This window comes from Astatotilapia calliptera, chromosome 3 (assembly GCF_900246225.1).
Source record: "Astatotilapia calliptera chromosome 3, fAstCal1.2, whole genome shotgun sequence".
NCBI classification, from domain to species: Eukaryota; Metazoa; Chordata; class Actinopteri; order Cichliformes; family Cichlidae; genus Astatotilapia; species Astatotilapia calliptera.
The window spans coordinates 49,786,163-49,811,811 of NC_039304.1; the positions used below are offsets into that span (position 1 = coordinate 49,786,163).

A 25,649-nucleotide genomic window follows, 5' to 3' on the forward strand; every position below is an offset into this window, starting at 1 on the left:
AATAATAAATCGAGTAAATTGTGATTGACAAACAGTTTTAAAGAGAAAGTTTGTTAGTTTAAATTGTGTGAAAGGTCAGAGATGGAGAGAACACCAGGCTGGGGCTGAATATCAGTGTATTACATGCAAATCTGATTGGATGACAGGACAGAGCATAAACTGAAGCTGGCATGGATGTTCTGGGTCTCCTGCCTCTGTGAGATCAGCAGGTCAAAGATTCAATAGCAAAACTTGGTTGTTCCAGCAGCGACGCCGAGGGCAGTGAGCTCTAAAAGCCTCCCAGATGAAAACGTGCCCGATCGAGAGGTGATCTGCTGCTGATGGGTGACGAACCTACTCAGGTCTCCAGCTCTTATCAGAGGAGGCAGTGAAGACACCTGAACTTCAAGGCAGTCAGGCTGGGCGAGTCTGTGATTACATACTTTTATCTAAGTACAATCTGAGTATTTTACCTGTAAGTAATCTTACAGTATTAGGTTATATTGTGAGTCCTTTTCACAGATCTTCCTAGGTTGAAAATTAAACAGTACTAAATGTAACAAGTAGACAGCAGCACTAAAGTCATCAGTTTAATGGACACAGAGGAAGCTTTTCAAAGGCTTAAGAAGAATAACATGATGCTAGAACATCACATTTTATAATATGACAGTAAAAATAACTCACAGAGATCATCTTCTATGTTTTCCTCCATAAGGGCGGCGAGCCTGGGTCCAGCTATTTGAGTGGTGCCTTGTTTTGGTGAAGCTTTTGAATTGCTTGGCCTTTGAGGCCTGCATGGAGCTCAGGCTGACACTAAGCACAGAAAAGGCCCACAGTGGGTGCACACACAGGATACAGATCTGTCAGTTCATGATCAACAACCACTGACCAAAGCCCACTGATCTCTGACCTCCCAGCCCATTCTTCCTTCAGTGGGCTGCTTTCAGTGATTATGCAAATGTTCTGTTTATAAGATTGAGGAAACCTGCAGTCAGCTGAGACTGAAGAAGTCACCTGGATGAGTGACGAAACGTTTCTCCCACATAACGCTGCGTCCAGATGAACAGAATCAGCTTTTGGAGATTTACTTACCTGGATGATTGAGCATGCATCAAGACGTTTGGCAGCTGTAGGAGTCGTGGAAAATTCCCTCTGTGGCAGAAAATCCTCACAGATGCAGTCTTGATACCAATAGATGGATAAAAACTGGAGGAAATCCTCAGAGGCCTTGAAAACTCCTAAATGGAAGTAGCTTCTTCTGCTGGGTCTATTCTGTTGGTCTGAGACTGGCTTCCCTTCATTGGCTTCCTGTTAAATCCAGAATTGAATCCAAAATCCTGCTCCTCACATACAAGGTCTTAAATAATCAGGCCCCATCTTATCTTAATGACCTTGTAGTACCATATCACCCTATTAGAGCACTTCGCTCTCGCTCTGCAGGCCTACTTGTTGTTCCTAGAGTATTTAAAAGTAGAATGGGAGGCAGAGCCTTCAGTTTTCAGGCCCCTCTTCTGTGGAAACAGCTTCCAGTTTGGATTCAGGAGACAGACACTATCTCTACTTTCAAGATTAGGCTTCAAACTTTCCTTTTTGCTAAAGCATATAGTTAGGGCTGGACCAGGTGACCCTGAATCCTCCCTTAGTTATCCTGCAGTAGACGTAGGCTGCCGGGGGATTCCCATGATGCATTGAGTTTTTCCTTTCCTTACCTTTATGGTTATGTAAGTTCCAGCTGGAAGGTGATCATCGGTTGGAGATTGAATGGGGACGACTACAAGACTGGTTGTCCCTACCTATGCCCCATTTCCAATCAGGCTGTGCTTACTTGTGTGATGAAGTTTCTGCATCTACAAGAGCTAAATTCGTTTTTTGTAGAAATTATTATTATTGTAATTAATTATACATTTTTGTAGCTGTAGGAGTGGGAAGCCTTTTACGTCATTTTTGTTTCCTTTCTACAAGGCTTTGTTTGTTGTGTTAGATGTGTCCCTCTGATGTTCCTCTAAAGACAAATAAAACATTTTGTTTTGGTGAAACTGTAAAACTTGCTGTGGCATTGGTGCTTGAATGGGGAAGTCATTTTTTGTGTTGCATACATCTCTTGGCAGATATTTGGGCAGTAATTTTGAACACCATGTAAAAATGTCAGTGGACATAATGCAAAACCCAATGCTTCAAATCACAGCATCTAAAACCAAAATTGTGCCAAAGATGCCTCATTTCTGTTTAATAGGATAAAACAATGCTAGCTATGTTATAGACACAGTAACCCAAGGAAAGCAGTAAGTACACTGACTGACATTGTTACTATGACAACAACAAGCTGACATTTGGACAAAAAAAACCTTGGAGTAATTATTGAGAAAAACATTAAATTTAAATAAAGTTCCCCCACCTAAAATGATGACAGAGGTCAGTAATTTGCACCAGAGGTACACGTCAACTGTGAGAGACAGAATGTGAAAAAAAAATCCATGAATTCACATGGTAGGATTTGTAAAGAATTTATTCGTAAATCAGGGTGGAAAATAAGTATTTGGTCACCTCAAACATGGAAAATCTCTGGCTCTCACAGACCTGTAACGTCTTCTGTAAGAAGCTTTTCTGTCCCCCACTCGTTACCTGTATGAATGGCACCTGTTTGAACTCATCATCTGTATAAAAGACACCTGTCCACAGCCTCAAACAGTCAGACTCCAAACTCCGCCATGGCCAAGACCAAAGAGCTTTGGAAGGACACCAGGAAAAGTATTGTAGACCTGCACCAGACTGGGAAGAGTGAATCTACAATAGGCAAGCAGCTTGGTGTGAAAAATCAACTGTGGGAGCAATCATCAGAAAATGGAAGACATACAAGACCACTGATAATCTCCCTCGATCTGGGGCTCCACGCAAGATCTCATCCCGTGGGGTCAAAATGATCATGAGAACGGTGAGCAAAGATCCCAGAACCACACGGGGGGACCTGGTGAATGACCTGCAGAGAGCTGGGACCAAAGTAACAAAGGTCACCATCAGTAACACACTACAACGGCAGGGAATCAAATCCCGCAGTGCCAGACGTGTTCCGCTGCTGAAGCCAGTGCATGTCCAGGCCCGTCTGAAGTTTGCCAGAGAGCACATGGATGATACAGCAGAGGATTGGGAGAATGTCATGTGGTCAGATGAAACCAAAGTAGAACTATTTGGTATAAACTCAACTCGTCGTGTTTGGAGGACGAAGAATACTGAGTTGCATCCCAAGAACACCATACCTACTGTGAAGCATGGGGGTGGAAACATCATGCTATGGGGCTGTTTTTCTGCCAAGGGGACAGGACGACTGATCCGTGTTAAGGACAGAATGAATGGGGCCATGTATCGTGAGATTTTGAGCCAAAACCTCCTTCCATCAGTGAGAACTTTGAAGATGAAACGAGGCTGGGTCTTCCAACATGACAATGATCCAAAACACACCGCCCGGGCAACAAAGGAGTGGCTTCGTAAGAAGCATTTGAAAGTCCTGGAGTGGCCTAGCCAGTCTCCAGACCTCAACCCCATAGAAAATCTGTGGCGGGAGTTGAAAGTCCGTGTTGCTTGGCGACAGCCCCAAAACATCTCTGCTCTCGAGAAGATCTGCATGGAGGAATGGGCCAAAATACCAGCTACTGTGTGTGCAAACCTGGTAAAGACCTATAGTAAACGTTTGACCTCTGTTATTGCCAACAAAGGTTATGTTACAAAGTATTGAGTTGTATTTTTGTTATTGACCAAATACTTATTTTCCACCCTGATTTACGAATAAATTCTTTATAAATCCTACCATGTGGATTCATGGATTTTTTTTTTCACATTCTGTCTCTCACAGTTGAAGTGTACCTCTGGTGCAAATTACTGACCTCTGTCATCGTTTTAGGTGGGGGAACTTGCACAATCGGTGGCTGACTAAATACTTTTTTGCCCCACTGAATGCCTCGCCATCACCAGTGTGTGACTGGGTGGATGACTGAATATAGTGTAAAGCGCTTTGGGGTCCATAGGGACTAGTAAAGCGCTATAGAAATTCAGACCATTTACCGTTTATGTAAACACCAAACAAAGTCCTGCACACAGTGAGTTTAGTACACTGGGTGTGTTATCTGTTAGTAATCGTGTTGAACATTATAAAAGTGTCACAAAAGGTTGATTCTGTTTATCTGGACGCATTCAATTGGAGAAATGCTTTGTCACTCTTCCAAGTGATTTCTTCAGTTCCATTCGATTCCTTCTTGTGGGACATGCATGGAACAATTCACCCAGGAGGCATCCTCATCAGATGCCCAAACCACCTCAACTGGTTTCTTTCGATGTGAAGGAGCAGCAGCTCTACCCTGAGCCCCCCCAATAGCCAAACTGCTCACCCTATCTCTAAGGCAGAGGCCAACCACTCTTTGGAGGAAGCCCATTTCTGCCACTTCTATCCACAATCTCAATCGCTATCCGAAAGAATAATGATCATTGATCAATGACCATTTAATCAGTGGCCATGTGCACCATTAACAGAGAGAGTTGTGGAATAGCTGCAATCACAGCATTGTAAAATCAACAAATCAGTTTATTTCTAAGCTCAGTTGATCTGACTGAGTGATCTGAGTGAGCTCAGCCTTCACTTTCTACAGGGAGATGTTGTTTTCAGGCACAGAAGTAAAGACATGTTTACCCACAGCATTCAGTTACAGAGGAAGACGTTGCTCTAAGGCACTTCAGAAACAGAGGTTTGTCTGTTATTGGAGGGACAAAAACAATGAGAAGAGAATTCAACAGGTACATGTAAATCTTTATTAACACTTACACACTTACATAGTGCTCATATTTCATTCAATCACAGAAGGAATTCACTGATTGTCATTGTCTTTAAAAAACAAACTCTTATAAGGCACACATGAACTGAGAAAAACCCCACAAACACCAAGAGGACGTTTCAAGAAGGCCACAGAGAGAAGAGTACAGAAGTGGAGCAGTTCAGTGATGTAGGTGGAGGCGTCACACCATCAGGCCATGAAAGTATGAACCATGATTTGAACCTGAAACAGTGCAGAAGCTCTAACAGTGGAGAGATGTTTGGAGTTAAAGCTTTGGTCAGACCAGAGATCAGAGCATCAGTTCATCACACTGTCCTCACTGCTGTAATATTAATGCCACACTGTTGTTCTTTCATGTGCTGATGTGATGCACTCATGTTTACATGTTAGTGTTACTGACCATTAAGTTCTGTAGGAACCACACATTCACACACAGCATACACGGATAAATAAAAAACACCCGTTGATGTCTTTGGACTGTGGGAGGAAGTCAGAGACCCAGAATCCACTTCAGGAGATACATGTATGACCTTTGTTCCTCATGTGCTCCATGTGTTACTTTACTAATTCACAGGAGGAGTCTGTTTCTGTGGGCAACAGGATGACTTCACTGCTTCACTGCTGTCTCATTACAAATCCACACAAACATGATGTGTATATTTATACATTATGAGTGGCAATTTTGCCTAAAATCACAATGTTTCTAATTTGAGCCAAACTGGTGGATCTGAAAATCCATCTAAACAAATGAGTCAAACTTCACCCAAAAGAGCATCAGTGTACAAAAGTTTGCATCATCTATACAACAGTATAAATGTGAAAATATGTTTCATATTTTTGAGTCTTATGGGTCTGTTTATGAAAAGTAATCAGGTCTCAACCCAGCAAAGTTGTTCAGGATGTTTTGCTGGTGTCAAAGGTCAAAGCAGGTTAAATCTGACCTGAACAGTGTGTCATGTTAAAGAAAAGTTGAAGAGGTTGTCAAACTTCTCAGTGCAGGATCAGAGAGAGACGTTAACAGTTTGTACAATCTGTTAAACTGGGTAAGATTGGTTTACAAACTAAAAACAATGTCAGCCAAAGAGATGATTTTTATACAAAGTGTTTTCCAGTGGACTGTACTTAAAGAAGAAAAAGTCACATGAAGCTAATAAACAATCACACCAACATAAAATAGTTAATTTGTCTAACCTGAAGCTCCAACACTCACTGACTCTGAGATCAGAAATTCATGTGTGTTTGTAACACAGTTTGACTTTGTGTCAGTAAATCTCATGAACAAGATGAATAAACTGTAGTTCAGAGTCACTGACAGCACAGACACACACTGTTGGTCCGAGTCTGAACATGATGATCATCAGAGTCGACTGCTGGATGTTCAGGAGAGTTTCTGTCTGTCCTCAGATCGTCCGACTCACAGTTCATCTCTGTGTCCTCCTGGCTGACCTGCAGGTGAGAAACAGCTGTGAGGTGTCCTCTTCTAGTTCAGGAGATTAGATGAAAAAATCATTCATAACATTTATAAAGTGAGAAAATGTTAATGTTGATTTTTCTGCTTTTTATTTAAAAACATGATCTGACCAAAACTGCAGTCTGGAATCTTGCTTTCACCATAAAAAAATCATATTTTTTTTCAAATACACAGGTCTAACAGCTGCTTCGGGGTCAGAGGTCATGTTGGGTTGATCCAGCTGTTCTTTATAATTTGACCTGTTTGGCTGCAGACTGTGAGAGCTCATTAAAACATGTCTGAGACTTTTGGAAGGTCAAATCCTCGAGTCTCTGAAAACGTGTTTGTTTATTATGAGGCTGAAACATCTGAACCTGTGATTCAGTGACAACAGCTCTGTCACACCAAACACTGTGTACACAGTTTACTACTTTTATATACGAAGCACTTCAAACAGTGCAATATATCAATACCATGCAATATATAATACTATATACCAAACATCATACTTACAGTTTGATATAATTGTTCAAAACAACCAAACATCTAAAAATAAAACTGACTTTTTAGGTTTCTACACTGAATAAATATCCAAAAACATTTTGACTGGTTAAAATCACGTTTGCAGAAGATTTGGTGGTTTCCTGGTGTAGAGTTACTAGAGTTAGAATAGAGTTAATATTCCTTCTTTAATAATCCTTTGTTGTGCTCACTGCTTGTTTTATTCCTGTGTTTGATGATCAGAGTCTCTGTAAGTCATGAGTGTCAATGAACGATCAAATGAGAAACTCCAGGAAGTGCTGAGTGGACTGTGCCATGGGGGAAATATGATGTTGTTTATGTTTAATATTTATGCTGTTTAGCTTACATTTGAGTTATTCTGGATTTGATTAATTGACCTGTTAACATACACCAGGTCACCAGTGCATTACTTAAAGCTTTAGCAACATGCTAATTAAACATATGTTCAAGAAATAAAAAATATTAACTTCATCTGATCCAACATTCAGATTATTTTAAATGTGCGAGTCTGTAATCTCAGTGACTAACAGAGAACCTGAGTGTAAATGTGATCAGATGAAGTGTGAGGTTGTGAGAAAGTCTCTGACTGCATTCATAGATGTGTCCTTTCAGCTGCTCGCTCTGATCCAACCTTTGGTCTCTAAGAAGAGGCTTCAGGGAGACGTTTGCTACGTTGGACTGTAGGACCATCAGAAATGTGTGCAGTAACAAAACAGGCAGCACTGAAAGCAGCTCTAAGTGTTTGTGTTGTTCAATGATTTGTGCACAACAACAACAATGGGACCTCTCTCATCCATCAGTCACCATGTGGACATTTTTCTGACACACTTTGAAGCTGATGGACGTTTTGTGTCTGCACTAAGTACGTTTTCAGCAGCTATGGCACCGGCAGGATTCACTTTCACAGACTCACAACCACCAGCTCCACCCCTCCCCTCCCCCTCCAGATGTAGGCTTTATCATTGAGTTTCCCCACACATGTTTACAGACGAGTTAGAGATCAAGAGAAGAAGAGACATAAATGTCTTTGTTTCTGCTCTAACCAAACAATGCTGCTCTACAACTCTAGACTACCAGCCACAAAGACAACAGCTGGAGAAACATCTGTCTACCTCTGACATCCACCAGCTCATCCATACAACAAACACACATCAGCAACCAGGAAGCAGCTTCACCTCTGATCACACACACTCAACTCTACTCACTCACCTGGAGGATCAACAACCAGTTTGATGAAGCTGTGTTTGAATGAGCGTGCTTCTACCATGAGGAAACGACACTCGTATGTTCCAGCATCATTAATCGTCACATCCTTCAGAATCAAAGACACGTCTCCATCCTTCATCTCTTTGTCCTGCAGATCCACCCGGTTCTTAAAAGATGGATGCTGGTCGTCTAGAATAATATCACAACCAACTCGGAAAAGAACATTTCCTGACTTCAGGTCAGCTCTCTCCCACTCTAGAGCGAAGATGTTGTTGTTTGGAGCTCGACATGTCAGAGTGACGTCCTGTCCAGACTCAGCTGTGATGGTTTTCTGATCTGAAAGATGAAACAACACAGAGCAGAGAGGTTAAAGGTCAAAGTACAACTGTTCTTCTACAGCAGCCAATCAGAAACACACAATAAAAGATTGTCTTCTGTTATTAGATGATGATCTTTGATTGTGTTTCTTCTTGTGTCCCTTCAGACAACACAGAGCAGAGAGGTTAAAGGTCAAAGTGCAATTATGATCAGAATGGTTGACTTTAAATATTTTGTTTATTTCCTTTGACATTTGAGTTTTATTTATTTTTTCATTTTATTTTCAGTTACAGCAGCATGTTAATAGCAAAACTTTGAACATACAGTAGTTTGCTGTTCAGTTTTTACAATACCCCAAAAGATAACAGAAAGAAAACAAACAAACAAACTAAAGAAACCCCTACAAAACAAAAAACAAACAAACAACAACAACAAAAATAAAATGGATGAATGGTATCTGGTCATGACAATGTGGTCATTTTAAATGTTTCCATGTACATTAGAAAAGGCTGCCATGCCTCAAGAAATTTGGTGGTTGAACCTACCAGTGTATATCTCATCTTTTCTAAATGCAAAAACTTCATGAGCTCTGCAAGCCTCTGTTCATGTGTGGGAGGAGCTTCCTGCTTCCATCTTAAAAGTATAAGGCGCCTTGCAATGAGTGAAGCAAATAATTTGAATAGTATTTTGGCAAAGTAATGTTTTGAGGTATCACCCCAAAGATTAGAGCAGAGGGATCATAATTAACATTATATATCTCTGAAAAGGTGTTAAATATACCCATATGGAAAAGAAATAGAAAAAACTTATAAGACTTGCATAAGATGTGGCCTACTTCATACAGTCAATCATATAAGGCTTATATGATTTACTCATGAAAGTGGCCACTTTCTCATTACTTTCTTATATTGTTTTAGTAAATATCCAAAACATACAAGTTTCATTTATATAATTTTCAAGGGATCTTAATCTGTTTTCACTCTTGTATGCTTTTCATACAAGCTTCACACAAGACCGATACAAACTTTATAAGATTTATATGCATCTTTTCCGTATGGGTAGACACCCAATAGTTATGAAGATTGGGGCCAAAAACTATGAAGGAGTGAACCTGTTTCTGCTTTACATCTGTTACACAGGGGGTCAGCCCATGTCTGGCACATATAGAAGAAGAGTGTACCCTATGGAGAAAACATAGAGTTCATCTGTTAAAGTCATCCCAAGGTCTTTCTCCCACTGAGCTTTAAGGATGGAGAGAGAAGGAGATTGAAGATCTAATAATATAGCATACATTTCTTTAATCGCCTCTCTCTTATGAGTGTTTATATTAATAATTTTATCCAAAGAAGTTTCCTCAGGTACTTCTGGAAATGAAGGAAATCGACTCTTTACAAAGTGGTGAACTTGTAAATAGCGGAAAAAATGTTTGCGAGGAACATTAAACTGCTTCAGGAGCTGCGTGAATGAGAAAAATTCCATCTGCAAAAAGGTCTTTGATATTTCTAAGTCCATTACCTTCCCATATTTTAAAGGCAGAATCCATCATTGAGGGTGGGAACATATGATTTGAGCTGATAGTGTAACCCAAACCTTACATTGCACCCAGATTCTGAGCGAGTCATACAACAAAGGGTTACATTTATAGGTGTACAGTTCTAATGGGAGAGCTGAACTCAACAAAGCTGATAGGCACATTTTGCCACAATTGGATGAGTCAATTTGGAGCCAAGCTGGAGTCTCTGTGGTAAAATTACTGATCCAGCATATTTCGAATATTTGCTGCCCAATAATAAGACTGAAAAATTGGCAAGGCTAATCCACCCATTGGCCTAGTCCTCTGCATGAAATCTTTACGAATTCATGGACTTTTGCCGTTCCAAATAAATGCAGGGATATGCTTATTCAGTGTTATAAAGGCTCTGACATATACAGCAGGAGATCGTCAGCATATACGGATATTTTGTGCTCCTGGTCAGCTCTGAAGATGCCCTTAATGCAACTGTCAGCTGTCAGCTTGGCTTTAATCGCCAATGGTTCAATTGATAACGCAAAAGGAGAGGGGATAAGGGACATCCTTGTCTCGTACCACGGAGAAGTGGGAAATAAGAAGAGAATAACAAATTTGTTCTAACACGTGCCATAGGTGAGGAGTCAAGTAACTGAATCCATGAAATGAAATTAGGGCCAAATCCAAATTTATTTAGAGTATAAAACAGATAATCCCACTCCACCCGTTCGAATGCTTTCTCAGCATTGTGTAATAAGGCAATTTAAGGGGCTGTAGTTGACTGTGATTCACTTTCACAGACTCACAACCACCAGCTTCACCCCTCCCCCTCCAGCTGTAGGCTTTAACATTGAGCTTCCCCACACATGTTTACAGACGAGTTAGAGATCAAGAGAAGAAGAGACGGATTCATAAATGTCTTTGTTTCTGCTCTAACCAAACAATGCTGCTCTACAACTCTAGACTACCAGCCACAAAGACAACAGCTGGAGAAACATCTGTCTACCTCTGACATCCACCAGCTCATCCATACAACAAACACACATCAACAACCAGGAAGCAGCTTCACCTCTGATCACACACACACTCAACTCTACTCACTCACCTGTAACAATCAGGTTGAGGCTGCTGATGGACTTCCATGAGCGAGTTTCTTCCATGAAGAAACGACACTCGTATGCTCCAGCGTCATGAACTGTCACATCCTTCAGAATCAAAGACACGTCTCCATCCTTCATCTGTCTGTCCTGCAGATCCACCCGGTTCTTAAAAGATGGATGCTGGTGTGTTGAATCAGGGAGACCATCCTGGTACAAAAGCACATAATCATCTCTCAGGTTAAATCTCTCCCACTTTATTACTCTAATGTTGTTGTTTGGAGCTCGACATGTCAGAGTGACGTCCTGTCCAGACTCAGCTGTGATGGTTTTCTGCTCTGAAAGAGGAAACAACACTTTGACATTTGAGTTTTTAGTCATGTTGGATTTAATGAACCTCTGAACATCCAGCAGGTCACCAGTGACCCACTGAGGGGGAATTTTAGCCTCATGCTAAACATGCAAAGTGTCAGAAACTACAAGATGTTAGCTTCCACAGAACAACAACATGTGCTGATAATAAGTGAACATAATGTGTGAGAGAAAGCAGCCTCTCATTATAAGACACTGTGAGTCTCTGCATGCTGCCTTTATGGAGCTACAGCTGTTTGTATACACTGAACAAGAAGCTTTGTAGCTGCATCCTGACTCCTGACACTACAACACATCACACTGACACACACATTACACTTCTTTGTCTCTGTCACAGCTGGATTACAGATGTTAAGTGTCCACCCAGCCTGGTGTCTCCTTCACACACAGACAAACTGAATCCAGATGAAAATAATCCTCCTGTACTTCTTGTTATCTCAGAGAGAACCTCAGTTTAGTTCAATCTCACCTGCAGAGACGAAGACAAGGACAAACAGCAAAGTGCAGCAGAGCAGCGCAGTGCCAGCAGCCATCTCTGTGTCAGTATTTGTGCTGATCCGACTCTTAGTTTGTAATAAAGCTGAAAGTCTGCTTTGAAGAACAGATCTGACTTTCAGCAGCTCACTCTTACCCTGTAGTTTGTGGTTCATTTAAGAACCTTGGAAACCTTGGCTGTTAAGTTGAATCAACAGGTATTATCAGGCTGACGTCAGCATGATGTCATAAACACATGATAAAACATCAGAGTTTTAGTACAGCCTCTTGTTCTCTCCTGTAGTCTGAGTGTAGCCATTATAACAGTGAGACGGCACTGCCACCATGAGGTCAAACTGGAGCATTGCAGGTAATAATTCTCATCCTGAACACTGTTGGAACATCAGACCTCCTCACGCTTTGAACTCATTGTAATTCTAAATATTTCTAGTTTCACTTTGACCCCAACCCTAACCCTGAAATGGGCTGTACAGCTTTTATACTTTGACAATGACAAAATATTATTATCTTCTCCCAAATCCAACGTGGCAGTCTGCTGCGAATCCTCCCCGTCCACATCCGACCTCCCCTGGTATCTGCTCCTCCTGGAATCAGAAACACATGGACACAAAAACACATCCTGCCTTGATTATCTAATGTTATCCTTCAGCTTATTCTAAGGCCCAGTTCAGGACGTCATGTTTGGACTTCCTGACCCAGAGACTTATAGAAAACAATTATCAGTGTATGTGTAAAAATCCTCTGCACTCTGCGTGTACCTGCAATATTTCAGATCCAGACAATATCGCTGAATGAATCTGTTAACTCTGAAAACACAGAGTCAACTCATTCATGAGCACATTTGCATTATGTATATATTCATTTAATAAAACAGCTTTATTTAATTTTTTTTAGAAACAATTTATAATTTTGCCTTTCACACCTATTTTCCGTGTGAACAAAAGAACGTTCAGCTGTTATCAGGTTCCTCTCCTGTCTCGGTTGTGGAGTGTATGTAGACGACCCACGAACAGACATAGGCAGAGAGATGGAACTTGAAACCAAAAGCGAGCCTTTATTTGGCTGGTGACAGGAGAACTAAGAAACCTATGAACAACTATGACATACTGTGATAATATGAGGGCACTATGACACACACTATGACTCTGTGACTATGAGGACATGGGGGTGGGAACACAGACGAAGCAACAATGAACAAAGGGAGACAGAAGACTTACATACACATATGAGGTGATGGGGAAGTGGAGGCACCTGGGAAAAAAGCTGACACAAATGGACATAATGACATCACATGGGGAAGAGTAAAACGAAACACATTGGCTGTGTCCAAATCAATGACTGTAGAAAACATGGACGACGCGACAGCGCCTCCTCCCATTGTGCAAAAATGAAGCCAAACAACCTGCCTGCTGCACAGCTGGTTTATGGCACTAAGAGGCACATACCTCCCTCTAGTGGTCACATTAAGTTCAAACATGGAAAAAGTGTTGGCTACCTATAACATAGTCCTGGGATCACTTCCGGGCCATTCACCCCCCCCCTCACACATTGACCCATGTGACCTCAGTAACTCAGTTGACAGCAGGGTGGGTCATCCACTCTCAGGACGTCCGCCAGCATCACAACCTCACTGGGAGTTAAACACCCGAGACTCTCCATCAGCTTTCAGAACTGAAGAGGTGAAGCGCAGTTTGCTTGTTAACGTGTTGACGCCGTCCAGCCCCACGCACGAGGCGATCCGCTGTAGCTCGTTAACGGAGATTTGCCGTGTTGTGGCGTTAACGTCATTTCAACGAGATTAACGCTGACAGCACTAGTGAGAACACAACAAATATGACTGCACATTGACGCCGACATCATCCTAGTGCAAAGACAAGTGGAAGCAGACAAAAACAACAAGCACGCATGCTGCAAACTTTACCCGAGTCATTTAGACAGCCGTTAGCACATGATTCTCCTTATGGGGACCTGATATGTTTAATATGCTGCTGAGAATATAGCCCAGAAGAAGCGTATAGTATAGCTTTTATTTTGGAAAGAGCCATTTCTCTGTAATAAACTCTCTTTTCCAAAGATGAGTGATTTCTTGATCAGATAGATTTATTTTATCCCTTTGTTGTTTCAGCAACATTAAATCTAAAAACTGCACGTTTGAGTTAAAATATATATTTATAATTTTAATAAATGACAAATTAAAAATGCATGAACATTTTTTTGTATCGAAAAAATATCGAACCGTGACACCAAAGTATCGAACCGAACCGAACCGTGAATTTTGTGTATCGTTGCACCCCTAAAAAATTATATATATATATATATATATATATATATATATATATATATATATATATATATATATATATATATATAATTTTTTTGGGGTGGTTTTGGTTGCATTTTTCAGGATTTATGTTCTAAAACATCTGCAGCTCCATGACACTGAAACAAACCAATTACCATGCAGTACAGCAATTTTACATTTTTTCACATTTAATAATCACTTTTTAGTTTAGAGTCCAGTGCGTATGATTAAAAAAAACTGCTGTTGTTTCAACTGGTCAGTTTCAGTCTTCTGACTCTCCACCTTTGCTTCATGCTCTAATGCAAGTGCAAAATGAACTGTGCAAGATCTTCTTCCTTCCGCCATCAATTTCTCTGGAAATTACAGCAATATTGTCATGTCACAAATAACCATTAAGCATAGTCTCACTACCCAACCCAACACTTTACCTTGGATCTTCTTTTCAGACGTAGTATGTGTGTCTGTGCAAACCTGAGCTTTTTATACCATGACAGAAAGAGGGGTGAATGAGTACTTACTTACTTAAGTACTTACTTAAGTACGGAGGGGATGATATGATAGTTCTATAAATCTTCTAACATGGTGGAATCAACATGTTGTTTAGTTTATGTTCAAGGGCAGTGTGAGTACCAGTCAAATGTAGTGTGGACGGGGTTGTTGGAGTGCAGTCTGCTCGTGGTCTGATCTGTGGAAAAAGAACAAAGAAAACTGCAATGATCTCCATTCAGTCACTGAAAACATAACAGCATCTGTGTCATCTGCAAACGTCAATGATTTTTCTACCTGCAGACAGAAAAATAAATCACTGAGCCGACACAAAGTATAAATAAATGTAACTCTAGAAACATGGATGAAAACAAGAGAGGACAAAGCAGAAAGAAGAACAGAACACTGAATGTTGTTTAAGGTCAGACTCTGAGGTGAGGTTAAGGTTCTTCTCACCATTTTGGACTAAGTTTAAAGAAGTGACTATTTTACTGTGGACAGGCTCAATTCTCTAACAATATACTACACTCTGCTTTTTAACATGACCACAGAAAGAAAAGGCAAATAAAGGAAACATGTTATAAAGCACACAATCTGATCTATTAACTAAAAAGAGAGAAATTATGTTCATGATAATTGGACTCAAATGCAGGACACATTGGTTTTACTAGGGATGGGTATCGAAAACCGGTTCTTGTTGAGAACCGGTTCCCACTGTTTCAATTCCTTGGAATCGTTTGCCATTTTTACAAACGATTCCCTTATCGATTCCAGTCGCCCCGAATGACGTCACCACGTTGCGGAGCGTCATTTACCTGGCAGGAAACATGGCGCCTAAGCGGCTCAAACGCTCAAAAGTTTGATTATACTTTATGAGAACCGATGACAACAGGGCAACTTGCAAAGTAGATACTTCATTTAAGGGAGGAAACACTACGAATATGCAAAAGCATTTGCTCACAAAACACGCGATGACACGCATTTTTAATTCCGCTCCGGACTCGTGAATCTCAACCCAGCAGCAGCGCTAACGTTTGCACGTCCTCTACCGTTAATGCGGCAGGTAAATAATCAACTAACAGTGCATATTATGTTAGCGCAATCTGCCTTATTACAAGACCTGCCATTACTGTACATGTAGGTGACCATGATGAGACAGACAGAGTCTGGCTGGCGCTCGCTGGTAGTTCTCGCTGCAGTCTACCGGTAGCGTCTCCTTTCAGGCCAGGATAGACGAATGTCACCGAGCAGTGTCTAAGTTTGTGGTCAAAGGCTTGCACCCATTTGCCACAGCAGATGCCCCCGATTTTTGGTAAGTGAATGTGTTTAATTGTAGGCAGGGACATTACTGGATATTCTTGTGTAATTGCCACAGAACAATTTATGTTATACTTTGTTATTGCTACAGAAGAATGTTGCAGCTTTAAGGCAGGGGTGACTCCTGGAGTTGCTTTCTCACTGCATATGCTTTATTTCACAATCAGATCGATTCGATAACAAAAACATACAGCAGCTCCTCTCCTACTCCTAGCCCTTCGCTGCGGTGGAAAAAAGAACGACTTCAATCCCCTTCAAGGAACATACGTACAAAATAGTTTTCCTGATACACCAATGGGGCGTTCAATGCCATCTTGTAAATATGAGTACTCTGGCAGAGTAACAGTTCAAATGAAAAATACACCAGAACAAACAAGCAAACAAAAAAAGAGGTGTGGGGTACCTTTGAACCAATGAACAAAGTATAACAATTTATACTTTTTAACATAACCCGACCCCGTCAATATGTGATATGTCTCACAAGAATATTTATTTTATTATTTTACATTTACAATTTTTTTTCCTGGGGACCCTGTGACACCCCATTGAAGAGCCGTAGGCTGGATCTCTCAAGATCTCACTGTTGGGTTTGTAAGGCCATGTTACTCCTAAATTTCTATCTTGTTCAAAGAGAAGATATAAAACAAAGCTCTGAGCTAATCGACCTTAGTGTTCTCCTTTTTAAAAAAAAAAAAAAGAATCGATAAGAGAATCGATAAAGAATCGAATCGTTAAACAGAATCGAAAATGGAATCGGAATCGTTAAAATCTTATCAATACCCATCCCTAGGTTTTACAGTATTTTTTTTATCAAGTTTAGCCAGAATGTGTAATGGGGAGGGCAAGGAGGTCTCTGAGTTTACAGAGGAGAGGACAGTCCAACAGGCACATGGGTGAAGATCCAAGCAGAGGGGAAGAAGCAAAGGTAAGACCAGAGGTAAGCATGAGGAGCATCAGCAGCAGGTAAATACAAAAAAACAGAGATTCAGAGGCCCGAGCAACTGCACCACTGAAACATTCAGTGAGGAAGTGATTGTCAGTGAATCACACCTGCAGTAATGTCACTGCGGCACATGTGTAAAGCTTAACTCATTTTAAATACTTTATATTGTGTTCAGTTTACAGTAATGCATCATTTTCTGTGAAAGAACCACGGATCTCTAAACAGCTTTCAATTAGCTCAGAAAAAAGGCGGATTTAAAAAGGAAAAATGCCACAGCTCAATTTACCCGTGGCATATTAAAGTGTTTGTGCTACTTTATGTAATTTTTATGTCATTCTTAGTAGGCAAGTTTTAATTATGCCAAATATTACTCTTTTTTTGCGTTTTGGTTATTATTATTTTTTGTAAAGATACAAATATTTGGGGGACCCATGAGACTCCACTCAAAAGCATCTTATTTTTCCTGCCCAGTTTAAAATCATTTGCTTGTCCTAGTGCCAAGTTTATATCCCATTATTTACATTTTTTGGTACTTCTCCCAATATAAAACGCACCTTTGGTTTCATAGACTGATCATCTCTGCAGTTTTATTCCAAGACTGCAGCACCCCTGTTAGCTTGTTGTTTAGTTTGTATTGGCTGTTGTTTGTGATATTTAATCAGTAGGAGTAATAAACTTTGTCTCTTCCTGATGTGTGTCTTTTATCCTGTCGCCATCTGCCCTCGTCTCTTTTCCGTCACCCCCAACCAGTCACAGCAGATGGCTGCCAAAACACCTATTGGATCAGTGCCTGTATAACCTACGATGGTGTAACAGCAGGCACGTGCAGAGGGGGGGGGCTGGAGGGGCTTGAGCACCCGCCCCTTTCCTGATGGGTGCCCAGAGTGCCCTTTTGTTGAGGCAACTTTTAAAAATTTTTTGCAGAGTCTTGTCTGTGCCCCTCAACAATAATATTTAACTATTAATCACAGTTTTGCTAAATGAAAGGATCTGGCTTGCATCAGTCAGATGATCACATTTAACCAATGATCGCCCTTGACGGCAGAACGCGCTGGTTACAAGCCGGGAACGAGCTCACAAATAGCACGCGCATTTTTAGCGGTCCGGAGCTGTAGGAGAAACACAAGTTAACTCAGAGACACAGACTGATGCGACAAAAACCAGTAAGTAGGTGTACAGCGTACACTGTAGTGTGTAGCACCCAGGAGTATTGGCTTATTACGTACACGTTGGTAAGTTGTCTTGTTGCAACTGACGAACTGAAACAAATGAGCGTGCTGTGTGTGCAACAGCGCGACAAACATTACCTGTCCTTGTATTAACTGCACAGGTAGTGCTGGTCACAGCTGCTGGCTACCTGTGCAAGGCTGTCATGTGTCTGTAGCTCTGTCACCGTTTTAGGGAACATATTTAGTTTTAAAGTAAGTTACAGAGCTTTTCCTTCCTTTCTGGAGGGATTATATTCCACTAAAAAACGATCTAATATGCATGTCCACATAATAATTATTATAATATATTAAAAAACACAAGCTGTATTTTAAAGAACATACATTAAGAAGCAGATTATATTAGATTTATATTTTAAATATGACAAAATTTGGATTTTACAGCAGTAAAATGATTGTATCTCTACAGTTTAAACATGTAATAAGCTTTGCCCTGCACAGAGTGGATAGTGAAACAAATGGAATCATCATAAATACATTATTTCATATTTATTACTTCCCCCTCCTCTTTGCTTTATTATTGTAGCTCTAGTAATAAATAATAATGTAAGGATTCTGGATCAGCACCGAGATGCCCAAAGTATATACAGTATTCTGAAGGTCTAAAATGTCACTGTGTGTGTGTGCATGTGTTTGTTTTATGTATATGGATTATTTTTAATTATTACTCATGATATGACATTGTCCAGACAGAATTTTATTGGAATTCCACGTGAAAGACCAACACAAAGTGGTGCACACATGAGAAGTGGAACGAAAATCATACATGATTCCAAACATTTTTTACAAATAAATAACTGAAAAGTGGGGTGTGCATAATTATTCAGCCCCCTGAGTCAATACTTTGTAGAACCACCTTTTGCTGCAATTACCGCTGCCAGTCTTTTAGGGTCTGTCTCTACCAGCTTTGCACATCTACAGACTGAAATCTTTGCCCATTCTTCTTTGCAAAACAGCTCCAGCTCAGTCAGATTAGATGGACAGCGTTTGTGATCAGCAGTTTTCAGATCTTGCCACAGATTCTCGATTGGATTTAGATCTGGACTTTGACTGGGCCATTCTAACACATGGATATGTTTTGTTTTAAACCCTTCCATTGTTGCCCTGGCTTTATGTTTAGGGTCGTTGTCCTGCTGGAAGGTGAACCTCCGCCCCAGTCTCAAGTCTTTTGCAGACTCCAAGAGGTTTTCTTCCAAGATTGCCCTGTATTTGGCTCCATCCATCTTCCCATCAACTCTGACCAGCTTCCTGTCCCTGCTGAAGAGAAGCACCCCCAGAGCATGATGCTGCCACCACCATATTTGACAGTGGGGATGGTGTGTTCAGAGTGAGGTGCAGTGTTAGTTTTCCGCCACACATAGCGTTTTGCATTTTGGCCAAAAAGTTACATTTTGGTCTCATCTGACCAGAGCACCTTCTTCCACATGTTTGCTGTGTCCCCTATATGTTTGCTGTGTCCCCTACATGTTTGCTGTGTCCCCTACATGTTTGCTGTGTCCCCCACATGTTTGCTGTGTCCCCCACATGGCTTGTAGCAAACTGCAAACGGGACTTCTTATGGTTTGCTGTTAACAACGGCTTTCTTCTTGCCACTCTTCCATAAAGGCCAACTTTGTGCAGTGCACGACTAATAGTTGTCCTATGGACAGATTCCCCCACCTGAGCTGTAGATCTCTGCAGCTCGTCCAGAGTCACCATGGGCCTCTTGGCTGCATTTCTGATCAGCGCTCTCCTTGTTCGGCCTGTGAGTTTAGGTGGACGGTCTTGTCTTGGTAGGTTTACAGTTGTGCCTTTCTCCTTCCATTTCTGAATGATGGCTTGAACAGTGCTCCGTGGGATGTTCAAGGCTTGGGAAATCTTTTTGTAGCTTACGCCTGCTTTAAATTTCTCAATAACTTTATCCCTGACCTGTCTGGTGTGTTCTTTGGACTTCATGGTGTTGTTGCTCCCAATATTCTCTTAGACAACCTCTGAGGCCGTCACAGAGCAGCTGTATTTGTACTGACATTAGATTACACACAGGTGCACTCTATTTAGTCATTAGCACTCATCAGGCAACGTCTATGGGCAACTGACTGCACTCAGACCAAAGGGGGCTGAATAATTACGCACACCCCACTTTGCAGTTATTTGTAAAAAATGTTTGGAATCATGTATGATTTCCGTTCCACTTCTCACGTGTGCACCACTTTGTGTTGGTCTTTCACGTGGAATTCCAATAAAACTGATCCATGTTTGTGGCTGTAATGTGACAAAATGTGGAAAAGTTCAAGGGGCCCGAATACTTTTGCTGTATTTAGCAACCAAGACTCTTCAGCATGCTCTTGTATTGCTTATAAGATTGTTCACTGCATCTGGAGGAGTGCTTGGAGTGGAAGGGTCAGAGATTAATTCATTCTCTGAAAAGCATTGAACACTAGCTTTCTCACCTAAGTGGTCAGAGAAGAAAGAAACAAAAAAGGACAGCTGTGGTTTTATTGAACTGGAGTGGGAAGGGTGGTCAACCAAGTGTCATGTTACACATGAAGAGTAGAAGTTCATCTTCAAGTTATACCATGTCAGTGACCTTCATGGTTCCTACATTCACATTGGATTTTCTAAAACAACACGTGCTGATTAATTTTATGAACGGCTGATAATCATTGACATTCACTTGTTTATCTCTTTGTAGTCTTGTACCTTGTAAAAGTTGTAAAGATTACTTTATGCATTTTGTCGCTTAGAGTATTTTTGCTCTGAGTTATTAGAGGAATTCCATAATCAAAGGCAATTACTTCCTCAGTGCCAAAAACTTCCAGATATGTTCTTTCACAGCTGCTTAAACATCTGTATCTGAGCACACATTTTGATATTTGTCCTCTAAGCTCTGGTCAGTTGGTGGAAACACACATGCTCATGTTTTACTATCAGTTGACAATCATTGATACTCACTTGTTCTTCTCCTTGTACTGCATCTGAAGTCATGAAGATTACATTAGTCACTGATTCACTAGAATAAGGTTGAATCTAATGCTACAGTGACCTCCCCTCTGTACTGTGTAATATAAAAGTCAGTCAGGTTTGCAGATGACACACAGATACTGTTGAGTTTTCACTGACAGAATGGAGATCACGCTGAAGTTCTCGCTGTTGCTTCTGGTCTGCTCTGTTTCCACAAATCAGACAGAGGCAGATAATGAAATTCAATCAATGTCACTTCATGAATCTATCACTAACGTTTCTCATTTATTTTTTTATTTTTATTATTTATTCATTATTTATTCAATAATCTAACCTACTAAAAATGAAAAGGGATTCAAATGATGCAGATAAATAAAATTCATATTGACTTATTTATGTTCTTTTCTGTCAGACCATGTCGCAAAACTGAAAGACCTGGAAATGCAGAACGTTGAACTTCAGAGACAGAGGTCTGAAATTGACAAGCTTAAACAGCAACAACAAGGTACTGTATGTACACATGTTTCATTGTATAACAGAATATTAGTGATTCATTATTATTTGTTAGAGTTCATTTATTCCAATGTGTGAGATTAATAATTATAGGTTAAAGTATATGAAATCATCAAAATTTGTGCTTTTTATGGGTTCAGTGGGGGAAATGTAATATGTACTAATATGTGCAAAGTATAATTTATCTAAGGGTAGTTTCAACCCAACCATACATCTTCCACTTATCCAAGGCTGGGTCGCAGGGGCGGCAGCTTAAGCACAGAAGCCTAGACATTCCCCTCCCCGGCCCCCACCTGCAGCTCATCCGGGGGAACACCAAGGCATTCCCAGGCTTGAGAAAGCTCTTTTCCACTGTTTTTATCCAGAATCTGATTCTTTTGGTTATTACCCAAAGCTCGTGACCATAGGTGAAGGTGGGGACAAACTGATAGGACAGCCCGTTTCAATCCCGCGGCGTTCCTGAGGAACGCGAAAGGAGACCTTCGGCGTTCTTATGGTACGCGGCGGGTCATGTCTGGAATCCAGTGCAATGACGCTCCCGCGGTAACAGACGTTCCAGCCCTGTATTCCAGCCGTAAACCTGACCTTATCCCTAGCCCTGACCATAACCTTATTCCTGACCTTAACCAGGACTATAATGATGTTAAATAACGTGTTTCTAAGCGATTTGAAGAAAAAGAGCGAAAACGTGTAGATGGAGTCCAGACAGTTCTCATATTTCCTCTTTTTTCCGAGGTCGTCATTTAGGAACGTGGTGGGTAGCCGAAAACGTAATATGTTGACGATTTGTCACCTAGCGTAAAATGTTACGCTTTGGGAGTGAGAACGTGTTGCAACGTGTTGGATAGGAAAGAGCTTTACTTTTTCACTCAGCTGTCTCTTCACCATGATGGACCGATACAGAGTCCACATCACTGCAGCCACAGCACCAATCTGTCTGTTGATCTCCCACTCTCCTCACTCTTAAACAAGATCCTGAGATAGTTAAACTCCTCCACTTTGTGCAGGAACACGTCCCTGACACGGAGTGGGCGCTCTACCCTTTTCCACTGAGGACCATGGCTGCATACTGCTCCAGTGGGAGCTGGATGCCAGGACCTGTTGAAGGTCAACATTTTAGACACATGTCAACCAAGACAGCTCAACAACATTCAGACCCTTCAAGAACTCAGGACGAACCTCATGCACCCCAGGGGCCTTGCCACCAAGGAGCTGTGTAACTGCCTCAGTGACCCCGCCCCCGGTGATAGACGAGCCATCCTCCTTGTCCACAGACTCATCTCCCTCAATCCCACATGTCAGTGGGATTAAGGAGGTCCTCGAACTATTTCTTCCACCACCCGACGATATCCTCAGTAGCACTCTGTAGTTAGAACAATAATTAAAACTCCTAACACACACACAGGGTATTTATACATTTTTAGAGAATGTTATTTTTTAAACTTTCTTTTTCAGACAATGCAGCAAAGTTGGAGGAAGTGGATAAGCAGAGGACTGCAATTGAAAATCTTAATCAACAGCTACTAGGTAATGTGATGAAGTCAACATGGCTCTGATTATTTTCATCTTAAAATATCTGTGTATTTTTTTGTGTATTAAGGCTGCAATCCAGTTACCAAGAAGACTGCTACACACTGTGTGGCAAAACATATCTACAACCTTTTCTTTAAATGTATTTATCTCAGCACTCCTCCTCCAAATTGTCTGTGGACAGCTACCACACTGCAGCTGTTCTTAGTTGGTTTTGGCTTCTGTAAGAATGAAATCTATCAAATGCTTTCACTAAAACTTTTTCATTTCGTCTTTTGGGGAGGGGGGGGACACCGCAGCAAAAATGTTAAATTTATGACATTTCTCTCTTTCTTAGTCAAACAGGTGGCTTTTTCAGCTTCTTTACTGGCTGAAGGTGGTGGAATTACTGGCCCATTTAACACACACACTACGCTTGTCTTTAAACATCTTGTCACAAACATTGGAAATGCCTACAACCCACACACAGGTAATAAGACTGAATGTCACTTCTCAGCTATGTTGATGTCAGACTGATGTTCACGATGTTCGAACATCTGATTTTCCACTTAACAAATGTCCCACAGGTATTTTCACTGCACCAGTGAGAGGAGCCTACCACTTTGAGTGGTACGTATGTGGACCTGGAGATCCTGTTTATGGTGTAGCTGTTGTGTTGTTTAAGAATGGAGAACGCATTTTTTCAGCGTGGGAGCGTCAGGCCTCACATTTCGGAACAGCTTCTAATGGAGCCTCACTGCGTCTAGAGACTGGAGATCAGGTGTTTTTATGTCTCTGGGTTAGTTTTAAAATATATGACAATCATTTTCACCATTCCACCTTCAGTGGTCATCTTCTTTTCACCATGTAAAAAGGGAAACGCTTCCTTAAGTTGTCTTCTATTATCCACCAGCTTCTGATGTTTTAAAATGTGCATTAATTCAATAGGTGGCAATCTAGTTATCTTAAATATCTAAAACCTCATAAATCATTTCTACTTCTAAAAGCAGTTAATAATATTTTTATGTAACGATTTGCAAATCTGTTAGTAAAATAATGATAAATTTGATTTTAAAAAATCAAAGTGACTGATTATTTATTTGTTGTGTGTGTGTTGGAGAGCTGTATTAAAGACTAACACATAACATGTGTAGTTATTATTTTATTGTATTTGCATCAATTGTCAACATCAGGATATTAAAACCTATGAAAATTGGTTACACACATGTTCCATATCTTAACTGTGTGTAGCAACAACAGATAACACACATGTGTGGGCCTCATCTGAGCTCTGACACATGTAGCTCAGTGACAACACTGTCTCTCTCTGCCTCTCTGTCTACATGGCTGTGAACAAAAATATAAACACTGAGGCTTCAAAATGCAGCATCTACAACACTGTCACTCTGCCTCCACCATGGAGACAGTCTCCATGGTGATGAGTACAACTGGCAGCTGAAACTGTTGTGAACTTCTCCATGAGTCATATTTCCTGTTTCAGAGCTGCTGATTGGCTCTTTGGGCCCTTTACCTTCAGGAGGTCATGGACGAAGCACTGAAGCCGTTTATCACGTAAAAAATATTTTTAGTTTATAATAATTTGATAAATAATAAAATATTAATAAAAACTGGAGGTTTTTTTAGAACTTAGATTTTAAGCTATTTATGCCTTTTTTGCTGCTCTTTTTTAAACTTATTCCCTTTAAACTGTATTTATTCTTTTTAAAATATATTGGTTATTGCACTGTAGAGGCTGCTGAGGAACAGTATTTCGTTTCAGGCTGTGTAACACGAAATGACAATAACCAATAAAGTCTTGAGAGCTGCCATCATTGTTCCAGCAGGAGGCAGTAAAACACCAAACTGCACCTGTTGTGCTGAAAAGTTGTGAGCATGTGCAGTAACCCAGTAAGTTACCTGAATATCTCTCTCTCTCTCTATCTCTCTCACACACACACACACACACACACACACACACACACTGTTACGTTTCGGTGTTGTCAGTGTGTTCTTTTTGGCGTGACTTTTATGTGTTTCCTGTTTTACTTTGAAAGTCTGTGTTATCTTAGTCTTTTCAGATTACGTTTCCCTGTCTCGTCAGTTCTGAGTTGCCCCAGCTGTGTTTCCCTCTTGTTGTCCATTTTCCTGATTGCTCCCTCTATGTATTTAAACCCTGTGTTTCAGTGTGTCATGGTCGCGATCTCCCCCGTGTTGTAAATAGTTTGGTGTTTTGTTGTAAATAGTTTGGTGTTTTGTTGTAAATAAATAGTCTGTTGTAAATAGATTTGTCGATACTTTCGTTTCGGGATTTTGGTGGTGAGCTTTAGTGGGGGGTTTTTGTGTGTGTGTTTTTTTTTTTTTTTTCCTTTATTTTTACTTTTTTCGTGTTGCACTCCGGTTGCCTAGGCCGGGGTGTAACATATGGGGGCTCGTCCGGGATTGCCTTCGCTGGGGGGTCCGGGGACCGCCCCAGCCTTTGTCGTCGCTGGAGGGTCCGTGGGACCGCTCCAGCCTTCATCCGCCTTCGCTGGAGGGTCCGAGGGACCGCTCCCACCTTCGTCGTCTGCTGGAGGGTCAGTGGGACCGCTCCAGCCTTCATCATCTTCGTCTGCCTTCGCTTCAGCTGTCCGTCTCCGCTGGAGGGTCC

General features: G+C 41.0%; 1 protein-coding gene, 1 long non-coding RNA gene and 1 pseudogene across 2 annotated transcripts; 2 read left to right on the top strand and 1 right to left on the bottom strand.

The window, feature by feature from the left end:
• LOC113015543 (neural cell adhesion molecule 2-like) overlaps positions 1-25,649 on the top strand; it is a 298,755-nt pseudogene that overhangs the window by 233,677 nt on the left and 39,429 nt on the right.
• On the bottom strand, positions 1,060-21,409 carry LOC113019775 (uncharacterized). Its single transcript, XR_003272090.1, has 3 exons — positions 20,972-21,409; positions 11,573-12,350; positions 1,060-1,071 (listed from the first exon to the last, which is right to left on the bottom strand). It is a non-coding gene; the product is annotated as an uncharacterized LOC113019775 (long non-coding RNA).
• On the top strand, positions 16,645-23,980 carry LOC113019751 (complement C1q-like protein 2). The gene is made up of 5 exons (XM_026163571.1): positions 16,645-16,808; positions 21,393-21,485; positions 22,949-23,020; positions 23,361-23,492; positions 23,590-23,980. Exons 2-5 carry the CDS (start codon positions 21,422-21,424, stop codon positions 23,871-23,873), a joined length of 552 nt encoding a protein of 183 aa, XP_026019356.1. The 5' UTR covers positions 16,645-16,808; positions 21,393-21,421; the 3' UTR covers positions 23,874-23,980.

What these genes read in the sequence shown, in the direction of transcription:
- LOC113019751 (XM_026163571.1), top strand. Translation starts at nt 21,422, where the DNA reads ATGCAGAACGTTGAACTTCAGAGACAGAGGTCTGAAATTGACAAGCTT. An exon ending in GCTTAAACAGCAACAACAAG is followed by an intron (nt 21,486 to 22,948) that starts GTACTGTATGTA and finishes TTTCTTTTTCAG; the next exon opens with ACAATGCAGCAAAGTTGGAG. An exon ending in TCTTAATCAACAGCTACTAG is followed by an intron (nt 23,021 to 23,360) that starts GTAATGTGATGA and finishes TCTCTTTCTTAG; the next exon opens with TCAAACAGGTGGCTTTTTCA.